Source organism: Pectinophora gossypiella, chromosome 1 (genome assembly GCF_024362695.1).
Source record: "Pectinophora gossypiella chromosome 1, ilPecGoss1.1, whole genome shotgun sequence".
Lineage (NCBI taxonomy): Eukaryota > Metazoa > Arthropoda > Insecta > Lepidoptera > Gelechiidae > Pectinophora > Pectinophora gossypiella.
Window position 1 is genome coordinate 7,962,514 of NC_065404.1, and position 24,299 is coordinate 7,986,812.

Genomic DNA, 24,299 nt, shown 5'->3' on the forward strand with positions numbered 1-24,299 from the left:
AGAAAACTAAACTGCAGTTATTAAAGAAATTGATGCCTTCGTGTTATAGAAGAATAAATACGTTACAGATCATTACGTAAAACTTTATTTCTTTTCAATATATCCAATCAACATAATGAAATCGGGGTTACACAAGCTTCGTAAGTGGGTGTGATGGAGCACGATAGTTCACATAATAGTCGATTGTATGCGACTTTTTGCGTGGTGTAATCAAGCGTAAGTGTCTCTGAAGCGCACGGTGCTGCGCCGGGGCATGCGCGGCGAGGGAGTGATGTCTTCGTCGCTGTCTTCCGCGGGCTCGTATGCCTTGTTCACGTATGCCGCGGTCACTGACGCGCGCCCTGGGATGTCCGATAGCTGGAAATAACAGTCTCTTTCAGATATTCACGCATATTACACATATTAGAAATACTTAGCGTTCAGCTTTATGTCGAAAGAATATATCTATTCTAAATCATCAGATACTTCTATCGAACATCTATCTAATCTAATTTTCCCAGATGAATTAGGAAATCCAAATGTTCCTTGGGGAAAGTGCCCGACTTTACCTAGGTTTCGGAGTCCTTAAGGACGAGACGTCTTAACTATGGAATGACATAGTTACCGTGTGCCTGGGGTGGTCGTAGAGGTCGGTGACGGAGTTGCGTTGTATCTGCGAGCGGCGCGCCTCGGCCACGGACTCGCGCCGCGTCATCAACGCGCGCAGGGTCTGCCGACGCTGCGCCACGTTGCCCGGGATGTGTGACGACACGCGTTTTATAACGTCTGTTTGGAATTAGGACAAATATAATTTTAAATTATAAAGCTCTTCTTTGCTCTCTCTCTCTCTCCTGTTCTATCGCTTTCTCGCTCACTCTTGTTTTACTGAAACACGCCCCAAACATCATACACAAATCTCATTATTATTGCGTAAGTGCGAACGACATAGACAGTCTGCGCGCGCAGTCATTTGGACTAAAGTAAGATCCAGAGGTGAGGTAATTCTCATTTAGCGCCCGATACGCATTGGTACGAGGCGGAGAGTTACCAACCCGCAGTGGAGCAGCGTGGTCAAGATATGCTCCATGCCTCGTCTGGTTGATTGAGGGGAGGCCTGTGATCAGCAGTGGGACGTATGTAGGCTGTTTATGTTATGTTGAAGAGTTACCGTTCTAAATATTATTCTTTATTCTACGACTGAACTAACAGGTAAGATATAGTTTGAAAAAGAAAACAGTTTTAATTTGAAATTCTGATTAACAGGGGTATTGCTGTTTAAAACACGAGCGGTCTACAATAACTAATGAATAAAACGTGATATAAAAACCCTGTAGTAAAGAATAAAATCATACCTGGATCGGCAGTATTTTGCAGGATAGTGAGTCTACGTTTGAAGTTAACGTCCAGATTGGTGACATTCTGTTTGTTCTCCTTCCCTCGTTCCAAATCTTTGATTGTTCGACGTCGCGACACGTGGTCGTTGTTTAAACCTCGCTTGTTGAGGTCGTCGTCATTCAGCCTCTGCAGGTCTTTGGCTATCTGTACTGCGTGTTTCTCTATCAGCGCGCTGTCTGACATTTCTTCCGGCTGGAAAATTTATTATAAAGCCTTGATTTTTCAATGAAATAGCAAAATTTTGAAGAATCAAATTTGGAACACTTTGTTCTACGAATAGACGCTATCTTACTATTAAGAAATCAGCCTTAAGTATAATTGCATCTCTACAAAATATTTTGGTGGCCTCTGAAGCAGGTAAATTTTTGAAATATCTATATAATGCGCTAAGGAGACAACTATATGCTTAGTAATCCTTCGAGACAATTCCAATATGTGAATTGCCAACGAATAGTTATCCACATTAACGTAAGTTTTTCCGATCGACAACAAGCAGCACTGCTATAACATTTGCCAACTTTTTCTTAATTGACTCTAATTTGAATTATGATTACGATATTAGACTATAATTTCTACCAAATACTCGTTATAATTCAAACAGTATAAAATATACTTACTGTCCTAGTGAAGTACCAGTTGAGTTGCACCGTGGACAGCAAATGTGTAAGGGTTCCAAGCCGGTGGAACAGCATAGCAATGAACTGGATAAGAATTACTGTGCCGAAGAAAATCAGGAAAAGAGACCCGATGGGCTCCAGCTGGAGGTGCTCGCGATCTAAGTTCACCTGTTTGTGAAATAACATAAGAATATAAGCTCACGACTAAACTAGATACTGTAACAGCACACCCTCCATACAAATAATCCCCAATGGAGTACAAAACTCCCTACCTTCTCCCACCAGGTGTCGCTACTGTTAAGTGTTCTTAAATTTTGACTGTTCCCTGTTATTTGAGTCAACAAACATATTTTTTGGTTATATTTTCACACTATAATCCTTGACGCAGCGCTTAACTGCAAAATCATCACTCCCTAAAGATCGGAAAGAAGAAAACTAAGAAAAAACATATGTTCAATCAAAACTGACTTTTTCCAACTGGCTGTTTTTCTTTTTCGTAACTCATCCTTCAGACGGGGTACACTCCACGTTGCTCCACATTTTATAGCAAATTATCATTAATTTTAGCTGAACAGTATGGAGAACTGTCAAAATTTAGGAACATTAAACAGTCCTGCCGCCTACATTTAAGCTTCTAGTTTTTATCCTAATTTGGTCATGACATGACAACTGAACACCCGATTGTGCAAAAGTAAGATAATACGTGCCTTGGATGGCACGATATCATAGTTTCTCGTTACATGAGTCATGTCCTTTGGCGGCTGAATAATAACCCTGACACCAGTGTTGATGAGGTCAGTCATTGCAGCTCACAGCCCACACGAAAAGAAGGAGAAACTTACAACGTTCATATCATCATCATAGCTGATGACGACCTTCTCCCCGAGCGGCCAGCGGAAGTGCAGCTGGTCCTGGTTGAGCTGCAGCAGGAAGATAGTGATCACGAACAGCGCGTTCACCATCACGAACGCAAACACCATAGTGTCACGCAGTTTCTTCAAGTCCGTTTTTATGCGTTCCTGTTGATGAAAACGGTTTGGTTAGTGTAGGAGTCCGCTCGTCGCTAACGGTACTCCAGCTGTTATAGTTAGCAATGATATACAACCAGCATCAATGTTCAACCAAACCATCCCAAAGCTTACAAAGTTACTGTCAACTTTATTTATCTAATTGAGTAATGAGAAGTTTTGTTACAAATATAAAGATAGTGTAATGTATCAAAATAGGTACAAATATAAAATTGTTATGGAAAAGCGGAGCCACCTAATGCATAATGTCTGCTTAAAAGAGGCTCCAACCCTTGCTTAATGTTATGTAATAAATATGTATAAAATATAAATATATATGTTTAAATATTTTTTTTGTGTGCAATAAAGTATTTGAAGTTACTATTGTAACTACAATAAGTGAGACTATATGGGATCGTCACTAAAGTGGCATATCTTTCGTCTCTTTCGCGCTAGGCGATATACTATATAGGGGTATAATTAGGTCGTACATCCATCACAAGATGAAGTAAGTTAAGTACCCCCACTTCATCCAGCTTTCTGTTAGACCAACGTGATAGATGGTGAGCCATATCGCCCCGTCTATAATGGTTGAGCCAACTGTGTTAATGACAAATGACACTATGTTAGTATCCAGTTTTATTTTGTTATACTGGATGACCATTGTTTTGGTCGATTTAGATTTAAATAAAATGTTTCTTTGTTTTGTTTTTCTTTTGTACGAACCATTTACTAACAATAGTATATTAGAATCTCATTAGATATTATTTACTACCTAAATACTTCTGGATTATTTTAGTCCGAAATAAATAATATAAAAAATAAAACAAATAAATAATTTGATTTACCAAGGAAAAAAAATAATAATTGTATTAAAATACACGTAGTGTCTAGGGACTAACCAGTTCCTTCTTATCCTCTTCAATGGGTTCAAGGTAGGAGTCGATCAGGTCCTTCCAGAACTCAGTCTCAGCCGTCGTAAGGAAGTCTACCTCGCCCTTCAGCAGGCTCGGATCTTCTATCCAGTACGGGTTTATCAGGTCGTCTCTCTCTTCCTGTATATATTTTATGGGTATTATATTGGCAAGATTACAACGAGTGCTCTAACTAAGAATTGTATCCTAAGAAGTACTTGTTTGTTTGACACATTTTAGAAATTCATAATAATATGGTAGTCAATGGACTTACTTTCAGATCATAAATATAAGTTTCAGCAGTGTGATTCTCTAAGCCTAAGATGTCGTAATCGACAGTAGCGCCTATGGCGGTGTGAGCTGAGACTACTTTAAATTATACAGTTTTCTTAGAAGGCATAGAGAAGAGTCCGTTGTTGACAGTTCATCGATAAACGGATAACGACGGAGTTATCTTTAGAAAATCGCATAGCTAATACTTTTCGAGTTTACAAGCACAGTATGGTGTTTTAATATAAGAATTCAATATGATGATTTATCTTCAATCGAAACATTATCAATAACTTTTAATTACCCTCGGTATTTCAGTAGAGCCGTCACTGGGTGCATATTCTGACAAAACTGGGAGCGTGTCTCCGCGGAGGCCCATTGAGGACCGCCGGCGCAATTGCGAAGGCTCCGGGATTTCTGGTGGTGAATAACTAAACACAAATAATTCTATATCATTAGATGACAGAAAATATTACCTACGCGCTAGTAGTACTCCTAGAAACGACACTAGACCACTAGAATGGCCTTAACAGCTGAAACTACTCTAGGTCGAGTAGTTGGGCAGTTTTCTTTGGGTTTTTTTTTATAAGAAAGGATTACAGCAAATGTAAGTTGCTTTAACACTTTAGCTGCTAGTAACTTGTAACGACTATAAGCCTGGAAGTGCGAGTCAGGCGGTACGTACACGGCGATGCTATCGCGAAAGCTATGCACATCGAATGTGCTTCCAATAGTGCCAACTGAGTGTACCTGTCCTCACTAATATGCTTACCGGTAACTCCAACTGCGTTCATATTAGTGCATCAACGCGACAGGACGATCCGATCCTTCTTGAGCGCGTAGCCATCACGATTCAACAGCGCGAGGCAAAGGAACACCGCTATGTTTCATAATGGATAGAGTTTTCTGGGATAATACTTGCTTAACGACTTTTGAAACGTATTTGACATCATAATGGAGACCAAAAAGAAAGTTAACTAAAGCAAAGAATAAATAACACAAAGCACTTACATAGAATCCAATTTCTTTTCGAGGTTTTCAATAGAATGAGCGATTTGTATAAGATGTAGATCTTGTTTGTGGTCGTTAGGATTAAGGCAGCACATGCATTTGAATAGTCCAGCAACGCCGATCTCCATACTACCACTCTCCTCGTCCGTACTTCCGAATTTCTTCATTATCGACTGTTTTTCCATCTTCTGTTTCGCTTCCTCTGCATCTTTCTTCTCTTGTTCCATTTCCTAAAATGAAAAACGATGGTGTAAATTAAATAAAAAAGAGCGACATAAAAGAAGATGAGAATAGACAAAATAATAGCCACATAAAATGCCTTAGGTGATGAAAATACGGCGAAGAAACGCAGTTCAGATAAGAATTTATTAGAGCACTCAGATAAGTATTATTGATAAGTATTTGTGTAGTGTGTGTTTTTTATATGTAGAGTAGACCAGTGGTAGCCCTGTTGGTAGAACGCTTGCCTCTCACTTTGTCGCAGATTCGAATCCAGCACAGGCCTAAACCAATGATTGTCGAATTTGCTTTCGAATTCATGTTTGGATCATAAATGACTATCACACGCTCAACGGTGAAAACCTTAGGGAATGTATCCCGAGAAATGCATTTTCGAAAGACGTGACCTAACTTGTATTGGTCTGTTTTTCCCTTCGCAGGTTGGAAGGTCAGACATTCAGTCGCTTGTGTAAAAAAACCGGACCTATCAAATCTTCAGGTTAGGTTAGCGGACCCTGTGAAAAACGGGATAATGCTAGAGGGATCACGATGATGTAGTGTTCTCGGAATAACAGCAAAAAGTAAACACGTACTAATACTAACCTTAGCAGTTTTCTTCTGTGCTACTTCTCTGGTGCCCCACGAGACGTTATTCAAATTGCACAGCGAGTAAATAATCAGCAACATGTACATGCTAGGTATAGTTATATAGTAAACAGTAATATATAGCAAGCAGTACATCTCCTGCGGGTGCAGTGCGGCGGTGATAAAGAAACTGCCGAAGATAATTGCCGTGAAGATACTGGAAGGGGCCAGCCAGCCGTCCTCCACGATCTGCATCGCTATACCGACGATTACCATCATCATCAACATCGCGTACAAGCATGTGATTACGTTTGCTAGCATCAACTGTGGATAAAGCAACAAATTCAATTATTAGTGTAAAACCGTACAGTTCTAAAAACCGTTTACAGAAAAGGGCAAATAGTACAAAATACAACGCTTAAAAACCCGAATGGTGATGCTTATTGTTATCTATATACCTATTATCTAGCATGATAAAGGGATACTAAGTAAAAAGGCTAGTCGAAACTGAGTAAACTCGAACAGGATTCGAAACCGCAGCTGACAAGAACTCACCGCAACTTGACAAAATCTGCGGGTCGAATGGAAAATAGAGGGTTGTGAGGTGGATTACCAACCCCATGAATCCTGGTGTCAGGGTTACTATGGCCCAAAGGGCCCTGACATGGCTCATGTAACGACTACTAACTTGCATCAGTAAGTAGTAACCGGGACCAACGGCTTAACGTGCCTTTCGAAGCTCGGATCATCTTACTTTCGGACAATCCAATCTGGTGATCAGCCTGTAAAGTCCTAAGCAAACTACAGATCACAAAGTGGTTTTCGTGATATGTCCCCACCGGGATATGAACCCGGGTCCTCCGGATCGTGAGCCGAACGCTCAAACCACTGGACCACGGAGGCCGTTTGATAATATAAATTATTGAATAATGTAACAACATAAAATAAGCTCACGACTATATCCCAATTGGGGTAGTTAGAGGTACGTCCACGTAAATACAGTCATGCGCAATATAATGTACCCACTTTAGGACTCTGTCGCACTAACAAATTTGACATTTAGTGAGACTTACAGTTCTATTTGACAAAAAAGTTAATGTGACATGGTACCAAAGTGTATACATATTAATGCTCGTGACCGTACCCACACCTAACCGACCTTTCTATTAGACCGACTTGATGAGCCGTATCGCCGTCTATGAGCGAGCCAACTATGTCAACTGTGTTTAATAATGTAATTTACCTGTATTTCAGACTTGCACGTCATACAAGCAGTGATGAAGATGACGACAGGGATGAGGTTCCACAGCAGCGCGTTCATGATGCTGATACCAGTGATGGCGTTCATAGCGCCCACCAACATCAGGAAGATAGTGCCGGGCCCGAGCACCGTGCCTACCATTAACAGCGTCTGGAAAGCAATAGTTTATAATGTTTGTATATAAAGAACAAAAATGTAACTAAATAACGTTGTAAGCAAAAACTCAAAGTGTGAATGAGAATAAAGGATAAAACAGTTCAGTTGTTCAGGTTTAGCATCAAAATTAAACAAACTAAACTTGTGTCGTTTGACTCGTAAGCAAAGTTTACAATGGTGCTAATTCCTGCAGACGCCATCTAATTTTATTTTAAGTTATACCTGTCATTTTCTTATCCGTTGAAAAGAAAGGGACGGGTAATCGACAGGCATAAAATTTATGGAATACACGTCAATTTTAAGCAGAAATCTAAAACATCCGTCTAAAAATTTTACATCGGCCAATAACCCGACAGAATTAAGTAGACAGCACGTCAAACGGATTCCATACCAGAGAGATGCCTATTTTATTCGCACGGAGAATGAATAATCATTCATTTTAAAATTGACTTGTTGGCAATCATCCGTCCCTCTCCTTTTCGGCGGATAAGAAAGTGACAGGTATAACTTAAAATAAAATTAGGAGGTGTGTGCAGGAATCAGGGCCAATGTGTTATCAGGGGATCAGCCCAACCCTCATAATGGCCCAACATGTCAGAAAGTACTCAATTCTATACCTGGTACACGATATAAAGCGTAGATATATTATCATTAGCTTTGACGGTGTGTTTGGAGTCAACCAGTAGGTCGAGGATATTAGCCATGGTTGACGGCACCCAGCGCCGGCGCTGGTTGAAGAACTCGTCAAACTGCTCCGGACAGTGCGTGTACGCATCCGACGCGGCTGAATACTCCACACGGTATCCACGCTGCAGTAGCAATGTGCACAGCCAACGGTCTTCGCCTAAAAGAGTATATGAATAATTGAATAACATCTCAGGAAGCACCCTCCAACAAATTATAGTTCGGTTGAAACGTCTTTAAGGCCATAAATCATAATGGAATAGAGAACATCCAATGATTATTAAATTATGATCCTTTTACCGTCTAACAGAAAGCAGTAGAAGGATGTACCTCTGACTACCCCAATTGGGATTTAGCCGTGAGCTTATGATTCGTTTACCTTGATCGTACTGTACGTAATGCCGAGCCTCGTGCGAAGTGAGAGTGTACTTCTTCATCACATTGTCATCCATTAAAGCTTTCCCTCTGAACAGAGAGAAGCATCCCGGACTACAGAGCACGCATCCGATCATGTGTTCAGTCGCCTTTTGTAGCCAATGCCCTATGGCATATTCGAAGATCTGGTACCATGCCATGAAACCTATAAACAATAGATAATATGTTATTTTTGATAAGTTCTGGTTTAAAAACGCCATATCGAAGTAATTCATCTAAAAAAGCAATATTGCAATTTGACATTTGCGCATATAAAAATAAGTGCGCGACGCACACAAATGTCAAATAGCAATATTGCTTTTTTAGATGAATTGCTTCGATGTTGACTTTTTAACCCCCCAGATATGCAATCTTCTCGTAATTAAGGCAACTCTATTCTTTGCGTCCGTTTACAAAATAGCACACTCGTAGAAGCAGTAGTAGTATCTATGTCAGTCGCATGATAACATCACTCGCACAATTGTCTTTCGCGAAACAAGAATAACCGAAATAATACATTCCACAACCCTCAAAACGCACCAGATCCCACAGGGTGGATACGCCCACAAGCAGCGCCTAAGTTCTTGTTCTTCTTCATAAGGTCGATAAGCAGCGTGACGGCGGAGGGCTTGAAGTCGATGTCACCGTCCAGGGCGAGTAGGTATGTGTTCTCGGCTATCACTTCCTTGCGATCCACTAATAGAGGTAAGTCCATCAGCCGGTGGCCAAGGAAGTAGTACATGTACATCACCTGGGATAGGGATGGTAGAATAGTAGTAGATTTAAGAAAATTATAAACTAGATGTCTCTTCACAAAAATCTTCTTAATTTTATTTCTTTTTCTTCTTATCGTGTGGGTTGTGAGGTGGAATACCAGCCTCTTCAACCCTGGTGTCAGGGTTATGATTGAGCCGCCAAAGGCCCCTGACATGGCTTATGCGAGTTAATATAATACAATCAGATCCAGACAAATTGTAATCTATATTTACATATTTGTCAGCAAAGGCTGTTTTCTTCTAAATAGCTTAACGTATGACAGAATATGCAAGTTACGAGAGTGATCCTGTAAAGGTTTAAAATCTATTTTCTTTTTAAAGTTACGAACCCAAAAAAAGTCACTGTGCTATCTGTATACCTGTGACCATCGCTTCCTATGTCTGATTTTGGACTTGTCCTTGAGATGGCAGATCATCTTATTTTTCCCTGGCAGCGTCCACACTAGCTTGCCACCGTAAGGAGTGGGATACTTCTTAGGAGGACGCAGTCTGACGTTGGTAAGATGCACTTCTGAAGCTGCTTCATCTATCGTGCCCACTAGACATTTGACGAAATAGTTCACTTGCGAGTCTTCGGCGCTGTGGTCGGATACCTCGAAAGCGTCGTCCATGAATATGTGTGCTGGAAAATTGTATGACTCTTAGACAAAAACCTAGATTTCAAAGTGCATTCACTGATTATTACGAAGATAGGTGTATTTCATATTTTATATAACTAAAATGTCGATACTGCGTGTCTGCCTACTCAAATAAGTACTATAATTTATATCTTTGAGATAGTAGACTGAAAATCTTATCTTTCAAAATTTTAGGTGTATGTGCCTGCAATTTACCTTCCACTTCGTAGTAATCGGGGTCGACGACACCTAAATATTTCTGCGCTACTCTCCTGGCGCTCTGATCCTCATCCAGCCGGAAGATAGACTTTAAGAACTCTATCATCTCATCCTTTGTCTCGTGCCACATAGTTGCACAAATGTAAATCCTAGTCACATAAGGAAAATCAATCAATACGTATGTCCAACTTTATCAATAACTTTATTACCCACAACAATGATATGCGATAGATAATTTATTGAAATGAGTTTATCGGGACTTTACCAGAAAGTAGGCAGATAAAATTAGGTAAATAAGTACTTTCTTCCGTTTAATTTCAAGTATTTTAACTTATTACCTCGTTATGCTATCCGATGGATTAGCATTTCTCAATTTTTCGGAATTTGCAATTGAATCATCGTCGTCAATATCTTTGAGATCCTGAAAAAGGAGTTATTTTTTACTTCAGAATTTTTCATCAAACCTTATTAAAATCTCACAATCCCTCCACTTACGTCTACAGAAATATCAATATCGTCATCTTTACTCCTGTTCAACAACAGGGACTGGTCTATAAGAGGTCCGCTGTACCAAGGTTTACAGAATAGCTTATCAGTAGCGGCAAGTCTCTCACACCGCGGCAGCCACGTATGCACGGTTATCCACGCCTGTGACACCAGCCACAGCACCCAGATCCACGCACACTCTCGCCAAACATAATGCCATATGAAATACACTGAAAATGTAAATAATTTTGTAAATGTATTTCTTTCTTTTCAACGTCAAGCTTAATGCACATAGAAACGGCACCAGGACCGCTCTGGTCACGATTTTGGAATATTCCAGTTTGTTTATAAGCGGTGCCGCCTCTTTATGCAATGTACGTAAATAAACAAACCTGGAGGAACTTCGAAGAACAAGTAGTCCGGAATGGTTCTATGGAACGCGCACGCATCCGCACTCCTCATTCCGGATAAGAGAACCAACAAATTGATCGTAACCGGTCCAACTAAACTCAAAGCTAACGTGAAGCTGAAGTTTTGTATGAGGATTTTGCAGGCGAATTTGGCGCATACAAAACAGAAGTAACAGGCGCCTACTTGGATCAGAGCAACCCATAACGATGTTGACCATTTGACGGGAAGTATGAATGTCCCGCCAGTAACCTCATACTCTAGTGAACCATCGAAAGCGTCTTGAATTATAGCTTGAACCTGACATAAAAGAATATAAGATTATAATTAGGTTAAGAATATATTTGAATAATAAATTTGATCCAAATACCAAACAATTTCATCGATATTTATTATTTATTATTATTATCGGTTTTAGTAATCACACAAAGTACAAACCTCGTAGACGGTATAATTTCGTTCGCCAAATGCAGATGAAACATGCGTAAAGAAGGCGAACGGATTGTCCTCTTGCACATGGAGGGAGATTATGGCACACACCGTGAAAACCACAATTTTCCAGATTGAAAGGGTCCTCTGCGTATAGTAACGAGTCTTCTTCAAAGCATCACGCAACTCAGCCAAGTATTGTACGGTTGCTGGATATAAAAATAAATAAAAAAATAAATCGAAGCTTTTGTGTGGACTACACTAATTTAAAAATCAAATCATCAAACACTCACTTGAAGAGTCCTTGTCAACATAGCTGATAAAGTTCTCCCACCAGCCGAGAGACACGAATATACACGCAAAGGGGATGATCCATAGTTTTGCTGTTTTGTGTAGCAGTGGCCACACTACAAACGCTGTCACTTGAGCAGATATAGCCAGCACATCTAGCAGTATTTTGGTGGTATAGCGAGATTCGCCTGAGTCCCTGGTGAACATGGTGAGAATGCCAGGGACAATGCACATTGCGTTCATCAACATGGCACCCTTTACCACATCCATTTCGGGCAAAACCATGAACACTAACATCCCTATTCCTGCTGCATGTAGGGTATCTACTATGAAAGCCTGTAAAGAAAACAGGTTTCCACTGAGTTTCACAACAAAATAGAACTCATCAAAATGAATGTGTGATTTAGAAACTTACATATAAGAATTGCATTGTAGTAGGTTTCTTGACGGTCTTAAAGAAGCAAATCCTGCAAGATCGGAAGAATACGCCGATTTCGGGGATACCAAACGCTATGATTGCGGCCCATAACCATGTCACTCGTTCGTCTAGCGTGTGCACTGTTATGAACTGCTGATCCAAAGCTGTGGATAAGATTATATATAATTATTATATTGTATATTGAAAATGTGATATGCTAACCACATGCTAACTAATTTCTTATTTGTATCAAGGCCCGAACACCCCGTTCCTCTGTTAAGCATATTACACGGAAAAAAATTAGGTTCCTCATTATTGCTGACAACGTTTACAATTTCATATCCAAATGAAAAATAGTGTCTTTAAAAAATCAAATCATTTATTCGCATAGGTTTAATGGTTTTGTAAACAACTGTTTATAACTTTGGTAGGTCTTGTTGAGAAACATCTATCATCGATGGAAAAAAACCTATCAATTTAAGCATATAGCGAATCCTTTCCAATAACCCTTTTAGCGGGTCAAGCGTAATAAGTACTATTTACAACCTTAAGTACCTAAAGCTCTGTTGCAATGCGTGATTTTTCGTCCTTTCTTTAACTGTGACGTGATGAAGAGTAGGGTTCCTTTAGCTATGACTGCCGCCCCAAGTACACAGGCAAACGTCAATACGTAGGCCAGAAGCTTAAGTATCTTGACGCTGGTGTCGATCCATTGTGTGTCCGCCATCGACCCACTCTCCTTCTTGATGGGAATCTCTCTGAATAGATTCCATCCTTTCGTCTCTTGTGCTGTTCTTTCACTGTGAAATAATACGTCAATACTTTAGCATAACTTTTAACTGGTTTTCGAATTTGACGAAGTTAGGTAACTTTGTTGTGGTTGGTCTAACATAAAGCTCGGTGAAGTGTGGGTAGTAATCTTTCGTTAGATGTATCTCTGACTACCCCAATTGGGATATAGTCGCGAGTTTATGTTTAACATTACATAAGCCTAACATGGCGAAGTAGATTTCGTTAGTACAACTGTTTAGTTGTGTTCCTGTGTTGTTTCGTTAGATCAATAAAGTATTGCATTATTATTTTTAAATTGAGCATTTCAACTGTGCTACGCTATTTGACTTTCTATAACACGTTTCAATTAGAGAATCAGATTTAGATAATTACGTTCAATTTTCTAAGATAAAGTATAGGTACTTAAGTACTTCCATTTTTAATACTTATTTATTCACAAAGCAGGCATTAATGTTATTGCGACTAGTTGCAACAATGATATCTACATCAAGATAACGCCATATAACACGTAAGTCGAGTATCTATCAGATATGTATTAGCAATCACAGCATGCTTATTTTACTTTTACCCATCAAAGGAAACAATACGTATCTACCTACGCATTTAAATCCTTCAATTTCCATATTCTTGATCGAAATGTAATACGTACATTATTTCAAATTGTATATTATGTAATTATTTTTGATGCTAACAATGATAAGTAACTAAGGATGTTATAAAAATATATTTTATATGAAATTATGGAATATAATGCCAAGGATTCGTTTATCTACACATTTTTTTTTAGAATGCACGGACTATCAGCCAAAGTTCCATTTAACAATATAGGTATTTTTAAAACGTGAAAACCTACATGCGTAGGTAGATAGGTAGGTAGCTATAGTAAAATATTAAACATTAATGCATGTGGTATCATACGGATATATATACATAGGTATCATATAGATTTGGGTGAGACAGTAACGTCTATCTGAAATGGGTAACATTTTAATTGTCGTTAACTATGTGGGCGAAGCCAAAGCAACACCTATTACAAAAAGAAAACCGAGTGCCTTGAAGACAAAATAATAATTTCGACTCTGCCTACCCTCCACAAAAGCTCCAACGAACCTTTTTTATAATACGTGACTTATTGCAGGTTTGCCACAGATAGTATTAACTACGTGACAAATGGGGGGCTCGCACCCGATACAAAACAAACAAGATTCCTGTGGGTGCCCAGTAATGTTACTTAGAGAAGCGATCCATTTGCAAAGGGAAAAACCGGCCTAATACAGGTTAGATCCAAAGTCTTCGAAACGCATTTCTCGAGGATGTGGGTTTGATGTAGCTGCTGCTTGTGTTATTGAAGACTTCTGTGTAATGTGACTCTTTATGTGTGTATGTAAGAAATATAGTAAAACGAGGTAACATACTGTATTTCCTCTGTATCATCGTAAAGCGGAGTGAACTCCGAATCTGACTGGTCGCTGTCATCCGGCCGACCTTTGGTGGCGGCCATTCCCTGCAGCACTGAAATTAATATTTATTTATTTATCTTTAATTACTTTTAGTAGACGTCTACCGAAAATAAATATTGAGATATGGCACGATGGTATTGGTTATAGGTACAATGACATCGTATACAAAAACCCACACCCTAGCGCGCTCGTCCCGCTTTCCTATTGCATCGACATAGCATCACGCTTGTATCCCCGAAGGGGTAGGCAGAGGTGTATAGTATATTATACACCCACTCCTCGCCAGCTATGTTTAAGTCCCGTGCTACGCATCAACATGAGGACAAAACATTTATGGTCATTTTATCCGTTCTAGTTACCTAGGTCTCAGTGGAAAACTCACTGAAATAAATTGTGGAAACCTCGAGATTACTGGCAATTATTATAAAATATACCTACACAAAATATTAAATAATATATTAATATGTTGATTATTTTGTTGTATATATGTGTCGTAGATTTTACCTAAATAAACTTTTTTATTATTATTAATAATAAATTATAATATTGTATGTATTCTTAGGTTAAGGTATATCCTCGTAAGGCCCGGATTTCCAGACACAATAGTTAAACAATGGGATTTGGATTTTAAAAGGACTTTGGGCCTTACGACCATATTGTGTGGGCCTTAGTTGCCTGGATTAAATAAATAAATAAAATGTTTTAATTAGGACATCTTCATTGTAAAGCTGCATATTAATGTGCATAAAATATAATTTGTTATTTAGTAATTACATATTAGTCACAAAAATCGCAATTAAAAACTTACCGGAACTTTATCCCGACTTTTCCGAAAAACTTCCGTCACAATCACAAGTGTTGCACTCTTCGCCACTTCACAAATAGTATTAATATGTGATTAAAATCGAAATAATGTGACTCGCTCGTTTTATCAGTCGGACACTCCAAACAATGCTAGGACACCAACAACATGCTCGTTGATTGAATAAAATTAATGTTCAATACCTTACCTTCCAGCCGCCACTCGTTATCATGCCTTGATTAAGTACATATTTTATCAATAATCAAGTGGTTATTACTTGCAGTGATTCCCTATCACTTCCCAGGAAATGGGTAATTATGATCTATTATCTTAAAAAATGATCTCCGTAAATTAGATTATAGGGATTATAGGTGTATATCAAACTCCAGTACTAAATAGGTACCAGTATACAATTAGGAAATCTTTAGCCAATGTACGGGGTGTAAGTGACATGGTACCATTGATGAGGGGGACGAAACAGACCATGATTCTGAGTTAATATCAAGGGGAATTTTCCGCCGCAAAATTCATGATATTTTTTTGTTTTTTAATTAAGTATTTACAATCCTATACTTTTGGAATAGAAAATTACACTTGATATTAACTCAGAATAATGAACTGAATCATACATACACGTCAGTATTTGTTACGATGTCAGTTACACCCCGTACAAGTACATACAAGTACAAGGGTGTTATTGACACCGTAACAAATACTGAGGGGGATGATTCAGACCATGATTCTGAGTTGATATCAATTTGATTTTTCCATCGCAAAAGTATTAGAAAATTTTTGTGTTTTTAAATTATTTTCAGTTCCATACTTTTGCGACGGAAAATTCTACTCGGTATCTCTCTACTCAGAATAAAACAGGTAAAATTCTACTCAGAATTCTGGTCTGAATCATTCCTCAAGTTTTCGTTACCATGCTACTAATACCCTGTATACTGCCTGACATTATTTCCACGCAAATGCGCTTCGTACCTTCTATGTAGTACCAAGTGTTTGAAGCGAAAAAGAGAGCAACTTTCTTAAAATATTATTTAAACATTCAAAATATCAAATGTAATAGTATAACTTTCAAGGACTAAAACGACTTTTTGTAGAAAGCAAAAAGAATGATGCCGCAATTCGCAGAATCAGATAAGTTAATGACGTGTGAAACGAAAATTATATCTTGATTAAATAGGTATTTCTTATAGATAATTAATTATAGAAAGAGTCAGACATTTTCTCACAATTCGTCGTTTATTGATCAGTATAAAATAAATTAATATTATGCATAAATATAAATATGACTAAAATTACTGAAACTGCATTCATTATCAATGAAATAGAAGGACACATTACAATCAAACATAGACTGATATTACTAACATACACACCCTAAGCACTTTTAAGTAAATTCCATTTCAACACAGCAAGTACACTAATAAAATCACATAATTATCAATATTGTTGGCGCAATTTAGTTTTCCCTATCATCTGTTTCCATTTTGTTAGTGCTATAGTCTGGCTCCTTCGCAAAGTCCATAGGTTCATCTTGTTTAGAGGAATAGTTGCCCATGGCTACCTGCGCTATGGTATCCACAAAACTCGAGCTGCTCGAGAACGAATGACTAGAAGGTGGTACAGAAGTAGCAAGCTCATCAGATTTAGACAACTTCAAAGGCTGACTATAGTCAGACACATAATCAGGCATCGTGGTCTTTTTAGTTAACTCCATCATCTGGTTCAAAAATGAGTCTCCACCCATTCGTGACATGCTAAAATCTGAGGCTTTGCTATAATCGGATGATTTAGTATAGTCGGAAGCTTTAGTATAGTCGGAAACCTTGGCGTAATCTGTCGATTTAACATAATCTGTTGGCTTAACGTAATCTGTCGGTTTACCATAATCTGTTGGTTTACCATAATCTGTTGGTTTACCATAATCTGTTGGTTTACCATAATCTGTTGGTTTACCATAATCTGTAGGTTTACCATAATCTGTAGGCTTTCCATAATCTACAGGTTTTCCATAATCCACTGACTTCCCATAATCTGCAGGTTTTCCATAATCCACTGACTTCCCATAATCTGCAGGTTTTCCATAATCTGTAGGTTTTCCATAATCTGCAGGTTTTCCATAATCTGTAGGTTTTCCATAATCTGTAGGTTTTCCATAATCTGAAGATTTTCCGTAATCGGGTGGTTTACTGTAGTCTGAAGCTTTTGAATAATCGGAACCTTTCGTAAAATCTGTCGGTTTTCCATAATCCGTAGATTTACTATAATCGGAGGATTTGCTATAATCTTTACCGTAATCAGCTCCTTTACCGTATTCTGCATGTTTGCTATAATCTGACGATCTACTGTAGTCAGATGGTTTATAATCTGATGGTTTACTGTAATCAGAGGGTTGAGTATCACTGGCGTCGGATTTTGAGGCCTCAGTTTTAGAGCTAGAACTAGTTTCTGTGTGCTTCACCGAATCTATTGACGTGCTATCCAACTTACTCTTCTGAACACTACCGAAATCTGGCGGCAAGTAGTCTTTGCTACCCTTCAACAGATCGTGAGGAGATTTCATCAGAGGATTATGATCAAGTCCGGCTTTAGAAGAAATCGGACTGCTACTAGATAACGGCTTTAACAACGATTCCTGCATTTTCATTAAAGAAGGCGACAAAAACATATTGTTAGCAGCCAAAGTTGATTTGGACATAGGATCCGGTATACCTAAAATACCGGCACTCGAATACTTACTGGCTGAGAATAAAGCGTTCGCTATATCGGCGGAACTCATCATCAAATTGGATGCGATACTGGCAGGTATAGGTGTAGAAGTGGTACTTGTAGAAGTACTAGTAGAAGTCTTCTCATAATTACCAATATTACTGGTTAAATTCTGCAACGAGGCGGCATAAGACGGGGGATCGGGTAGCTTACTACCCGTTAAACTTGCTGCTAAACTAGAAGACACGCCAGGAGTCAGCCCCGACAACATGTTTGCTGCTGCAAGACTCTCCAAGCTGCTAGCACCCAATGACAAGCCCGGAATATTACCAGTACCTAAGCCCAGCGCCATACTTGTTAGCATATCTAACCCAGTGGGGTATGCCGACGACAGAGAAGAGGCACTAGATTTCGATGATTTTGAAGAAATCGGTAGAACAGGTATGTTCAGGGATGGCGTCTCGAACTTATGGGGTGAAGCTGAACCAATGCCTGACGAAACATTTATCGGTGGAACTCCGGCGGGTCTGCTCACCATCTGTTGCAGAGTACTAACCGAAGGGAAGTTAGGTATTGACGTGGTTTGACTGGGTTTTGATACTGGTATTGGTTGAGGAACAGCTAACAAAGCATCTAAATCCATTTTGTCATCATGCTCGGACGAACATCCCATCTCGTCGCGTATAAAATGCCACAATAATCCGTCACTTTGCTCGCGAGGAAACTTCGGCGTTAGAGTACACTTTAACTTATCTAGATAAGTAATATCAGGTTTAAAACTTTCTTTGAAATTGACGAAAGTGTCGTCAGCGAAATGAAAGTAATACTTTATGCTTTTCTTGATCTGTTCCATGGCATGTGTGGATAAATGGCTGTCATTAATCATGTTGTATTGTAGAAGAAGTGGTCGAGGATATTCTGTGGGTCTCTGCTCGGGTGGCGGCATCACCCAGAAGAATGTTAGGGATGACTCCAAAACTGGACTCTCTGGATTGTATGGTGCTAAAAATACAAAAGCCATATAAGTTAAAGGAAAAACACTTGTCAATAAAACATTAGCCATAATTCATTTATTCAACTTACAGCAAATAACTCCAATGCAAGGAATGTAAGATATCTCAGAAGGGCCTCTCAATTTTATTTGATACTCCAACTGATTATCACAATCTCTAAGACTTGGCATTGCAGGGTTTGTGGGATGGGAATGATACCATCCAAGTAGTGTGAGACCTAGTTTTTCAATTTCCATTTGTATTTCAAGCTCCACTAACACTCTAGGCCTTGAGTCATTTTTGCTTATTAAGCATGGGAACGTGTGAGTTATCAACAAATCTGCAAAATTAAAAACCAATCAGAGCATGAAGTTTTTTTTTATAATTATGACACAAATAATCAACTACATGGACATAATTATGGAATGATATCTGGTGAAAATAGAGCCTATTAACAATTATCAAAGCATGGCTCTTAATTTTTATCAATTTATAATACTTTAATTTATTCAGCTTGAAAAATGTCACTTACTATGACTATTCAAGTCCCAAGTGCCAGCAAGGTATCCATATACCTCTTCTTTCTTTAAGTGACAGTGGATGTCTAGCACCAGGCAAGCATTGGAACTGACTGATACCAGAAATGGTTGTACTTTACCAACTGAAGCAAATGAAACTGCTTCAATTAACATGTTAGCATCACTGCAAATAAAAGAGTTGATATTTAAAAATAAAACTATCAGTGAAGTTATATAGGTCTTCAGAAATAAGTATGTCTAAAAGTATTATTAGTATGGTGAATTACTATGTAAGAAATAACTTACTGTTGCATCATTCTATTTGGGACAGTATTGTGCTTCATCACCACACGTTGTGGTGGTGGTTCAGGGGGACTTTCTACCTCCATCTCTGTTTCCTCTGAAAACATGAAAAATACAAAATTACAATAAAAAAATAATTATAATTTATTGTAGTGATTCGTAATTTGAAATATTTTAACTTGTTTATTTAATAAAACTAAATATACCATACCATCACTATGCATATTCTCTCTTTGCAGTTGCTTCTTCCTGAGGTAAGTAGCCTTTATTGTATCCAGTTTTTTCCCTCTGTACTTCACTGAGGCCCACCCACACCCTGATCTCTTATCAGGGTTAATGATACGCTTACAGTGGATTGCCCAGGCGGAAGGTGAACAAAATATTGTCTCAGTTTCATGGGATTTTATTTTTCCATCTGGCTGTAAATCTCCAACAAACTTTTGACCCTAGAAGAAAGACATCATTTAGTTCTACATAGTATTTCCTTTAGGTTTCATGTATAAAATAAGGACAAAAGGAAATGCTGCATAATACTGCTTTCTTTTCTTTCTGCTTATTTATAATCTTACTTTTGCTGTCCCTCCAGGGTACATAATCATCTCACTTCTGTGTCCTGAACCAACCTGTCCTTTTACAGTTTATTACAGGTATGTAACTTAAATCTCAAATAACAAGAGTAAATAAAAAAGCAACTTTAGGTACAAAAAACTTAAAACTATGTATTATGCTAACTAATTTACTTAACTTCAATGGATGGGTAACTCAGGGAACCATTTACCAATTACTTGCAAATACCTATATCTAAACTAATACAAATTAGAGACAACTTAGGTGTAACTATATACTTATTTATATAAAATTTATAGAAATCTATCAGAAAATATAAAAATTAACAATGTAAAAATGCAAGTTGTCTTCTAAAAAGTGAGTCTATGTATCTGTATATGTCCTCTGTATATTTGTAGTAATAATAAATTAATAATAACTTACCAAGTACTCAATAGTCATAGCAGCTATTCCTGGCTCCAACATTTTGTCTTCTAACAACATCTGCAAGGTAACTCCTCTGCCAGGTGTAGACTTATTCCCAGCATGTGTTTCTAGCTCCTGTAATATTTCAATGTTAACATTAAGTATGTTTTTATTTTATCACTTTTTTCACACAAAACTCAAAAGATATATTTACAATATATGTAGATATAAAGAAGTAGTGTTTTAACAGTGTTTTGAAATCTGGCAGACAAGTGGTAGTAGTCTGTCATATTTTTTTTAGTCTCTTAGATCAAGAATGCTCTGCTTTGTACCGTCTGTGCCAATCAAAATAAAAAAAATACAAGCTTAATAAATGAAAACTTCTACTAACTTCATCCGTAAACTCTTCTCCGCTTCCAATGTCCTCCTTTTCTCCTTCCGAAGGTTCTTTATGAGGTTCATTCTGTTTCTCCGGCTTACTTTCTTCACTGGCATTTTCTACTGTTGCTTCAGTACCACTATTGTTGGCGTGTACATTCGTACCGGACATTAAAGCCGCAGCCAAGTGTGATGTTTGTAAATCCATAGTAACGTTATCCAATTTCCCGTGTCATTTAATACAATACGGTATTTTTCGGTATTATTATAGAAAAGAATAACGAGAACATAAAAATACACAAATTCACAAAACATTCACTTTTGACGGCTGACGGACGCAAAGCAACCGCAACCGCAACGTTCCTTTTTAGTTTCTTAATTCTCATATTCTTTTTGGCTTGTACTGGACTTGGAATTTTAGAGAAAATAATTCTCACTTATGATAAGTTCAAAGTTGTGCATGCGATAAAAGATGCAAATGCGACCATTTTCATTTTCGCACTATGCAGACGAAGCACGTAGCTTGGCTGAGGAAGGAGATTCTTAAAAAAACGTTCTCACGACTATGTATGCAGCAAGCAAGCAAAGTATAAACACATATGTACGGCGTACGCTAATCGTTACTAGAATTACTTGCTCTGACAGGTGAGTTGACAGCAGACTGCAGTGACATTGACAACCAATAACAGTATTGCCAATTTATAGAAAATTACCCAAAGCACGGGGAATCTCATTATGGTGATTGTACATCCCAGTCGTTGACCTTAATCGCGAGTCATATTATATTATGGACTGTTTTTCATTAATAATAATATATTTATATCATGTTTTTTAATTATTGTATAAAATTTCCAGTTTAAAACATTTTAAATTCCATGGACTTATTAATTATAGCACAGCTTCTGTGAGCTACCGGTTAGAGTTAGAGCAATAGGCTCACGATCTGGAGATCCGGGTTCGATTCCCAACAAAGACATTGTCGTTATCATTTTGTGAGACTTAAAAGATATGGAGAGAAAAGGACATTGATGGCGAGATGATCTTGTCCGAATAAGCAGTTGATCTCGATTACTAGCCATAAAAAACCTGCACCAACCCGCGATGGAGTAGCGTGATGTATGCTCCATATCCATAACCCGTTCGGTTGAATAAGCGGATACTTGTGCCCAGTAGTGGGGTCTATGTATTGTCAGTTCATGCATTAAACACACACGACATGATGTTTTTAAATTTTAGTGTAGTGTGAGTTTTGTATTGAGGGAGTTTTGGCTGATGCCAATAATCGAGTATGAAGTCTGGTTCCAGAGGTTTCCATGTTCATTTTTGTTCCCCGCCTCTAATGGGGATTTTAATAATTTGGTATTGGCAACCCTGTGGTAAAAAAAAATCGAATCGGAAGTGGAATAATAATTAATGTTTCTTTCAAGAATTTCTGATATAAACAGGTTTATAATTCAATTTATGCAATTATGTGAACCAAATGCGAACGACATTAATAGATATCATTGAAACATTTACGTAATCAAGTGACAAATAAAACTAAATCGCTATAAACAGATATAAAGGCGTTACCGACATAATGGCTATTGTTAAAACGCCAGTCCTCAAAGTTATTTTGTGTGGTGAATATGGAGTTGGGAAAAGTTCAATATTTCGTCGTTATATAAATAATACATTCGTACCAAATTCGGATAGAAGGTCTACATTGGGGTTGGATCACTTCGAAAAGTTGTACCAAGTTGGAGACAAAGATGTCAAGGTTGGTTTACGAATTTTAAAATAATTCTGTAAAATGTTTTAAGAATAGTGTTTGTATTTCATTTCGTATTGTTTTTACAGTTACAACTATGGGACACTGGGGGCATGGAGAGAATCGCCTCTGTTACGTCAAGCTATTACAAATTCGCTGAGGCAGCAATTTTAGTGTTTTCCTTAGATAATGCGTCATCGTTTCATGTCTTAAGCCAGCACTTGTTAGACATCGTAACTTATGCTGAGAATGCGAAAATATTTCTATGTGGAAACAAGTCTGACCTGGAGGGCTCTTCACCACAAGTTACTGATGCGGACATTGAAATGTTCTGGTAAGTATTTAATAACTAATAATACTAATTATGTTTGTGGTAGGAAGAAAAAAAAATATAAAAAAATAAAAATAAATATAATCTGCATATCTTTGATTGATACGGATACATCTCATATATCAAAATATATTTTTCAAGTGTATCTGTTATTTAGTATAAATTTTTCATTACAGTGAGCAGTGTCACAATCTCATAAGCAGTACATACAAAACATCATGTAAATCAGGCAATGGAATTGAAGAGATGTTTACTGATATTGCCATCCAGCTGGTTGAGTCAAATCGGTCTCGTATTGAGCTTCAGACACTGGACCATAATAGCTTCAAAATAACTAACCCTGAGCCCCCAGAAGATCCGTCTTGTAGCTGTTAATCATACTTTATATTTTTTGACTTTCTCTTAAGCTATCCATGTTCAAATATCAATTAGAATTGTTAGCTTATTGTGTGTGTTGTAATGCTTTATACAAGCCGTATAAAGAAACAAAGCCAAATTATGTATATGTACATGGATATATATTATTTAAAATGAAGAGGTCCTTAAAACCATATCATGAGCATTATCATGTCATTATTACTTCACACAGAACCAGCACAAACAAATATTTTCCTTGTATCCAAACAAATAATGTTCCAATTCAAATGAAACATGAGCAAGTATAAAGCAATCAAACATGTTTATACAATCTAATCCAGCTAGCATTACTTTTGTAATCTTAACCAGTATTATTTTGTTTTTATAACTAATTACTAGCACTTACAAAATAATTTCCCTCACTGTAGTATAGTTAGTTGCCTGAATGAATGGGCAGTGAAAGTGAAACTTTAGCTTTAAACTATGGCCAGAATAATTTAATTTTGTAGTATGAACATAATGTTAATCTCATTATTAATATTTAATTTTGAGTATTGTGACAATTGACATTGTATTTTCTGTTGTTTTGGTGCTATGTGTGTTTTATTACTTTTTGTTTATATACTATTTTTTCTCATCTGTAAAGATAGGAAATATTTGTAGCAGTTTGTGAATTGAAAGAATTTTATAAACACATTAAAATAAGCAGCCTTTGACATAATATAATAAATCAAAATCTAATTACAGTGTTGTCAATATTTTATTTATAA

At 37.7% G+C, this 24,299-nt stretch overlaps 3 protein-coding genes across 3 annotated transcripts; 1 reads left to right on the plus strand and 2 right to left on the minus strand.

Moving 5' to 3' along the window:
- Positions 1-67: 67 nt before the first annotated feature.
- On the minus strand, positions 68-15,384 carry LOC126368715 (chitin synthase chs-2-like). The gene is made up of 24 exons (XM_050012850.1): positions 15,217-15,384; positions 14,364-14,460; positions 12,712-12,956; positions 12,154-12,320; positions 11,741-12,074; positions 11,457-11,656; positions 11,003-11,318; positions 10,620-10,840; positions 10,463-10,545; positions 10,122-10,273; positions 9,648-9,910; positions 9,053-9,263; positions 8,478-8,678; positions 8,032-8,258; positions 7,241-7,408; positions 6,016-6,321; positions 5,194-5,423; positions 4,487-4,613; positions 3,901-4,053; positions 2,834-3,010; positions 1,992-2,159; positions 1,332-1,566; positions 605-765; positions 68-357 (listed from the first exon to the last, which is right to left on the minus strand). Exons 2-24 carry the CDS (start codon positions 14,447-14,449, stop codon positions 211-213), a joined length of 4,578 nt encoding a protein of 1,525 aa, XP_049868807.1. The 5' UTR covers positions 14,450-14,460; positions 15,217-15,384; the 3' UTR covers positions 68-210.
- A 1,055-nt stretch (positions 15,385-16,439) lies between these two features.
- LOC126371215 (MPN domain-containing protein CG4751) lies at positions 16,440-21,428 on the minus strand. Its single transcript, XM_050016478.1, has 7 exons — positions 21,105-21,428; positions 20,732-20,848; positions 19,953-20,187; positions 19,745-19,838; positions 19,453-19,622; positions 19,012-19,260; positions 16,440-18,930 (listed from the first exon to the last, which is right to left on the minus strand). Exons 1-7 carry the CDS (start codon positions 21,297-21,299, stop codon positions 16,679-16,681), a joined length of 3,312 nt encoding a protein of 1,103 aa, XP_049872435.1. The 5' UTR covers positions 21,300-21,428; the 3' UTR covers positions 16,440-16,678.
- Positions 21,429-22,459: 1,031 nt separating this feature from the next.
- On the plus strand, positions 22,460-24,275 carry LOC126369012 (ras-related protein Rab-30). The gene is made up of 3 exons (XM_050013302.1): positions 22,460-22,850; positions 22,931-23,175; positions 23,349-24,275. Exons 1-3 carry the CDS (start codon positions 22,671-22,673, stop codon positions 23,545-23,547), a joined length of 624 nt encoding a protein of 207 aa, XP_049869259.1. The 5' UTR covers positions 22,460-22,670; the 3' UTR covers positions 23,548-24,275.
- The last annotated feature ends 24 nt before the right edge of the window (positions 24,276-24,299 follow it).

What these genes read in the sequence shown, in the direction of transcription:
- LOC126368715 (XM_050012850.1), bottom strand. Translation starts at nt 14,449, where the DNA reads ATGGCCGCCACCAAAGGTCGGCCGGATGACAGCGACCAGTCAGATTCG. An exon ending in ATGATGATGATATGAACGTT is followed by an intron (nt 2,160 to 2,833) that starts GTAAGTTTCTCC and finishes TTTCACAAACAG; the next exon opens with GTGAACTTAGATCGCGAGCA. An exon ending in GCAAAATACTGCCGATCCAG is followed by an intron (nt 766 to 1,331) that starts GTATGATTTTAT and finishes AATTCCAAACAG; the next exon opens with ACGTTATAAAACGCGTGTCG.
- LOC126371215 (XM_050016478.1), bottom strand. Translation starts at nt 21,299, where the DNA reads ATGGATTTACAAACATCACACTTGGCTGCGGCTTTAATGTCCGGTACG. An exon ending in GAGAAGAGTTTACGGATGAA is followed by an intron (nt 20,849 to 21,104) that starts GTTAGTAGAAGT and finishes GAAATATTACAG; the next exon opens with GAGCTAGAAACACATGCTGG. An exon ending in TTGGGACTTGAATAGTCATA is followed by an intron (nt 19,261 to 19,452) that starts GTAAGTGACATT and finishes TTAATTTTGCAG; the next exon opens with ATTTGTTGATAACTCACACG.
- LOC126369012 (XM_050013302.1), top strand. Translation starts at nt 22,671, where the DNA reads ATGGCTATTGTTAAAACGCCAGTCCTCAAAGTTATTTTGTGTGGTGAA. An exon ending in TTGGAGACAAAGATGTCAAG is followed by an intron (nt 22,851 to 22,930) that starts GTTGGTTTACGA and finishes TTGTTTTTACAG; the next exon opens with TTACAACTATGGGACACTGG. An exon ending in GCGGACATTGAAATGTTCTG is followed by an intron (nt 23,176 to 23,348) that starts GTAAGTATTTAA and finishes TTTTCATTACAG; the next exon opens with TGAGCAGTGTCACAATCTCA.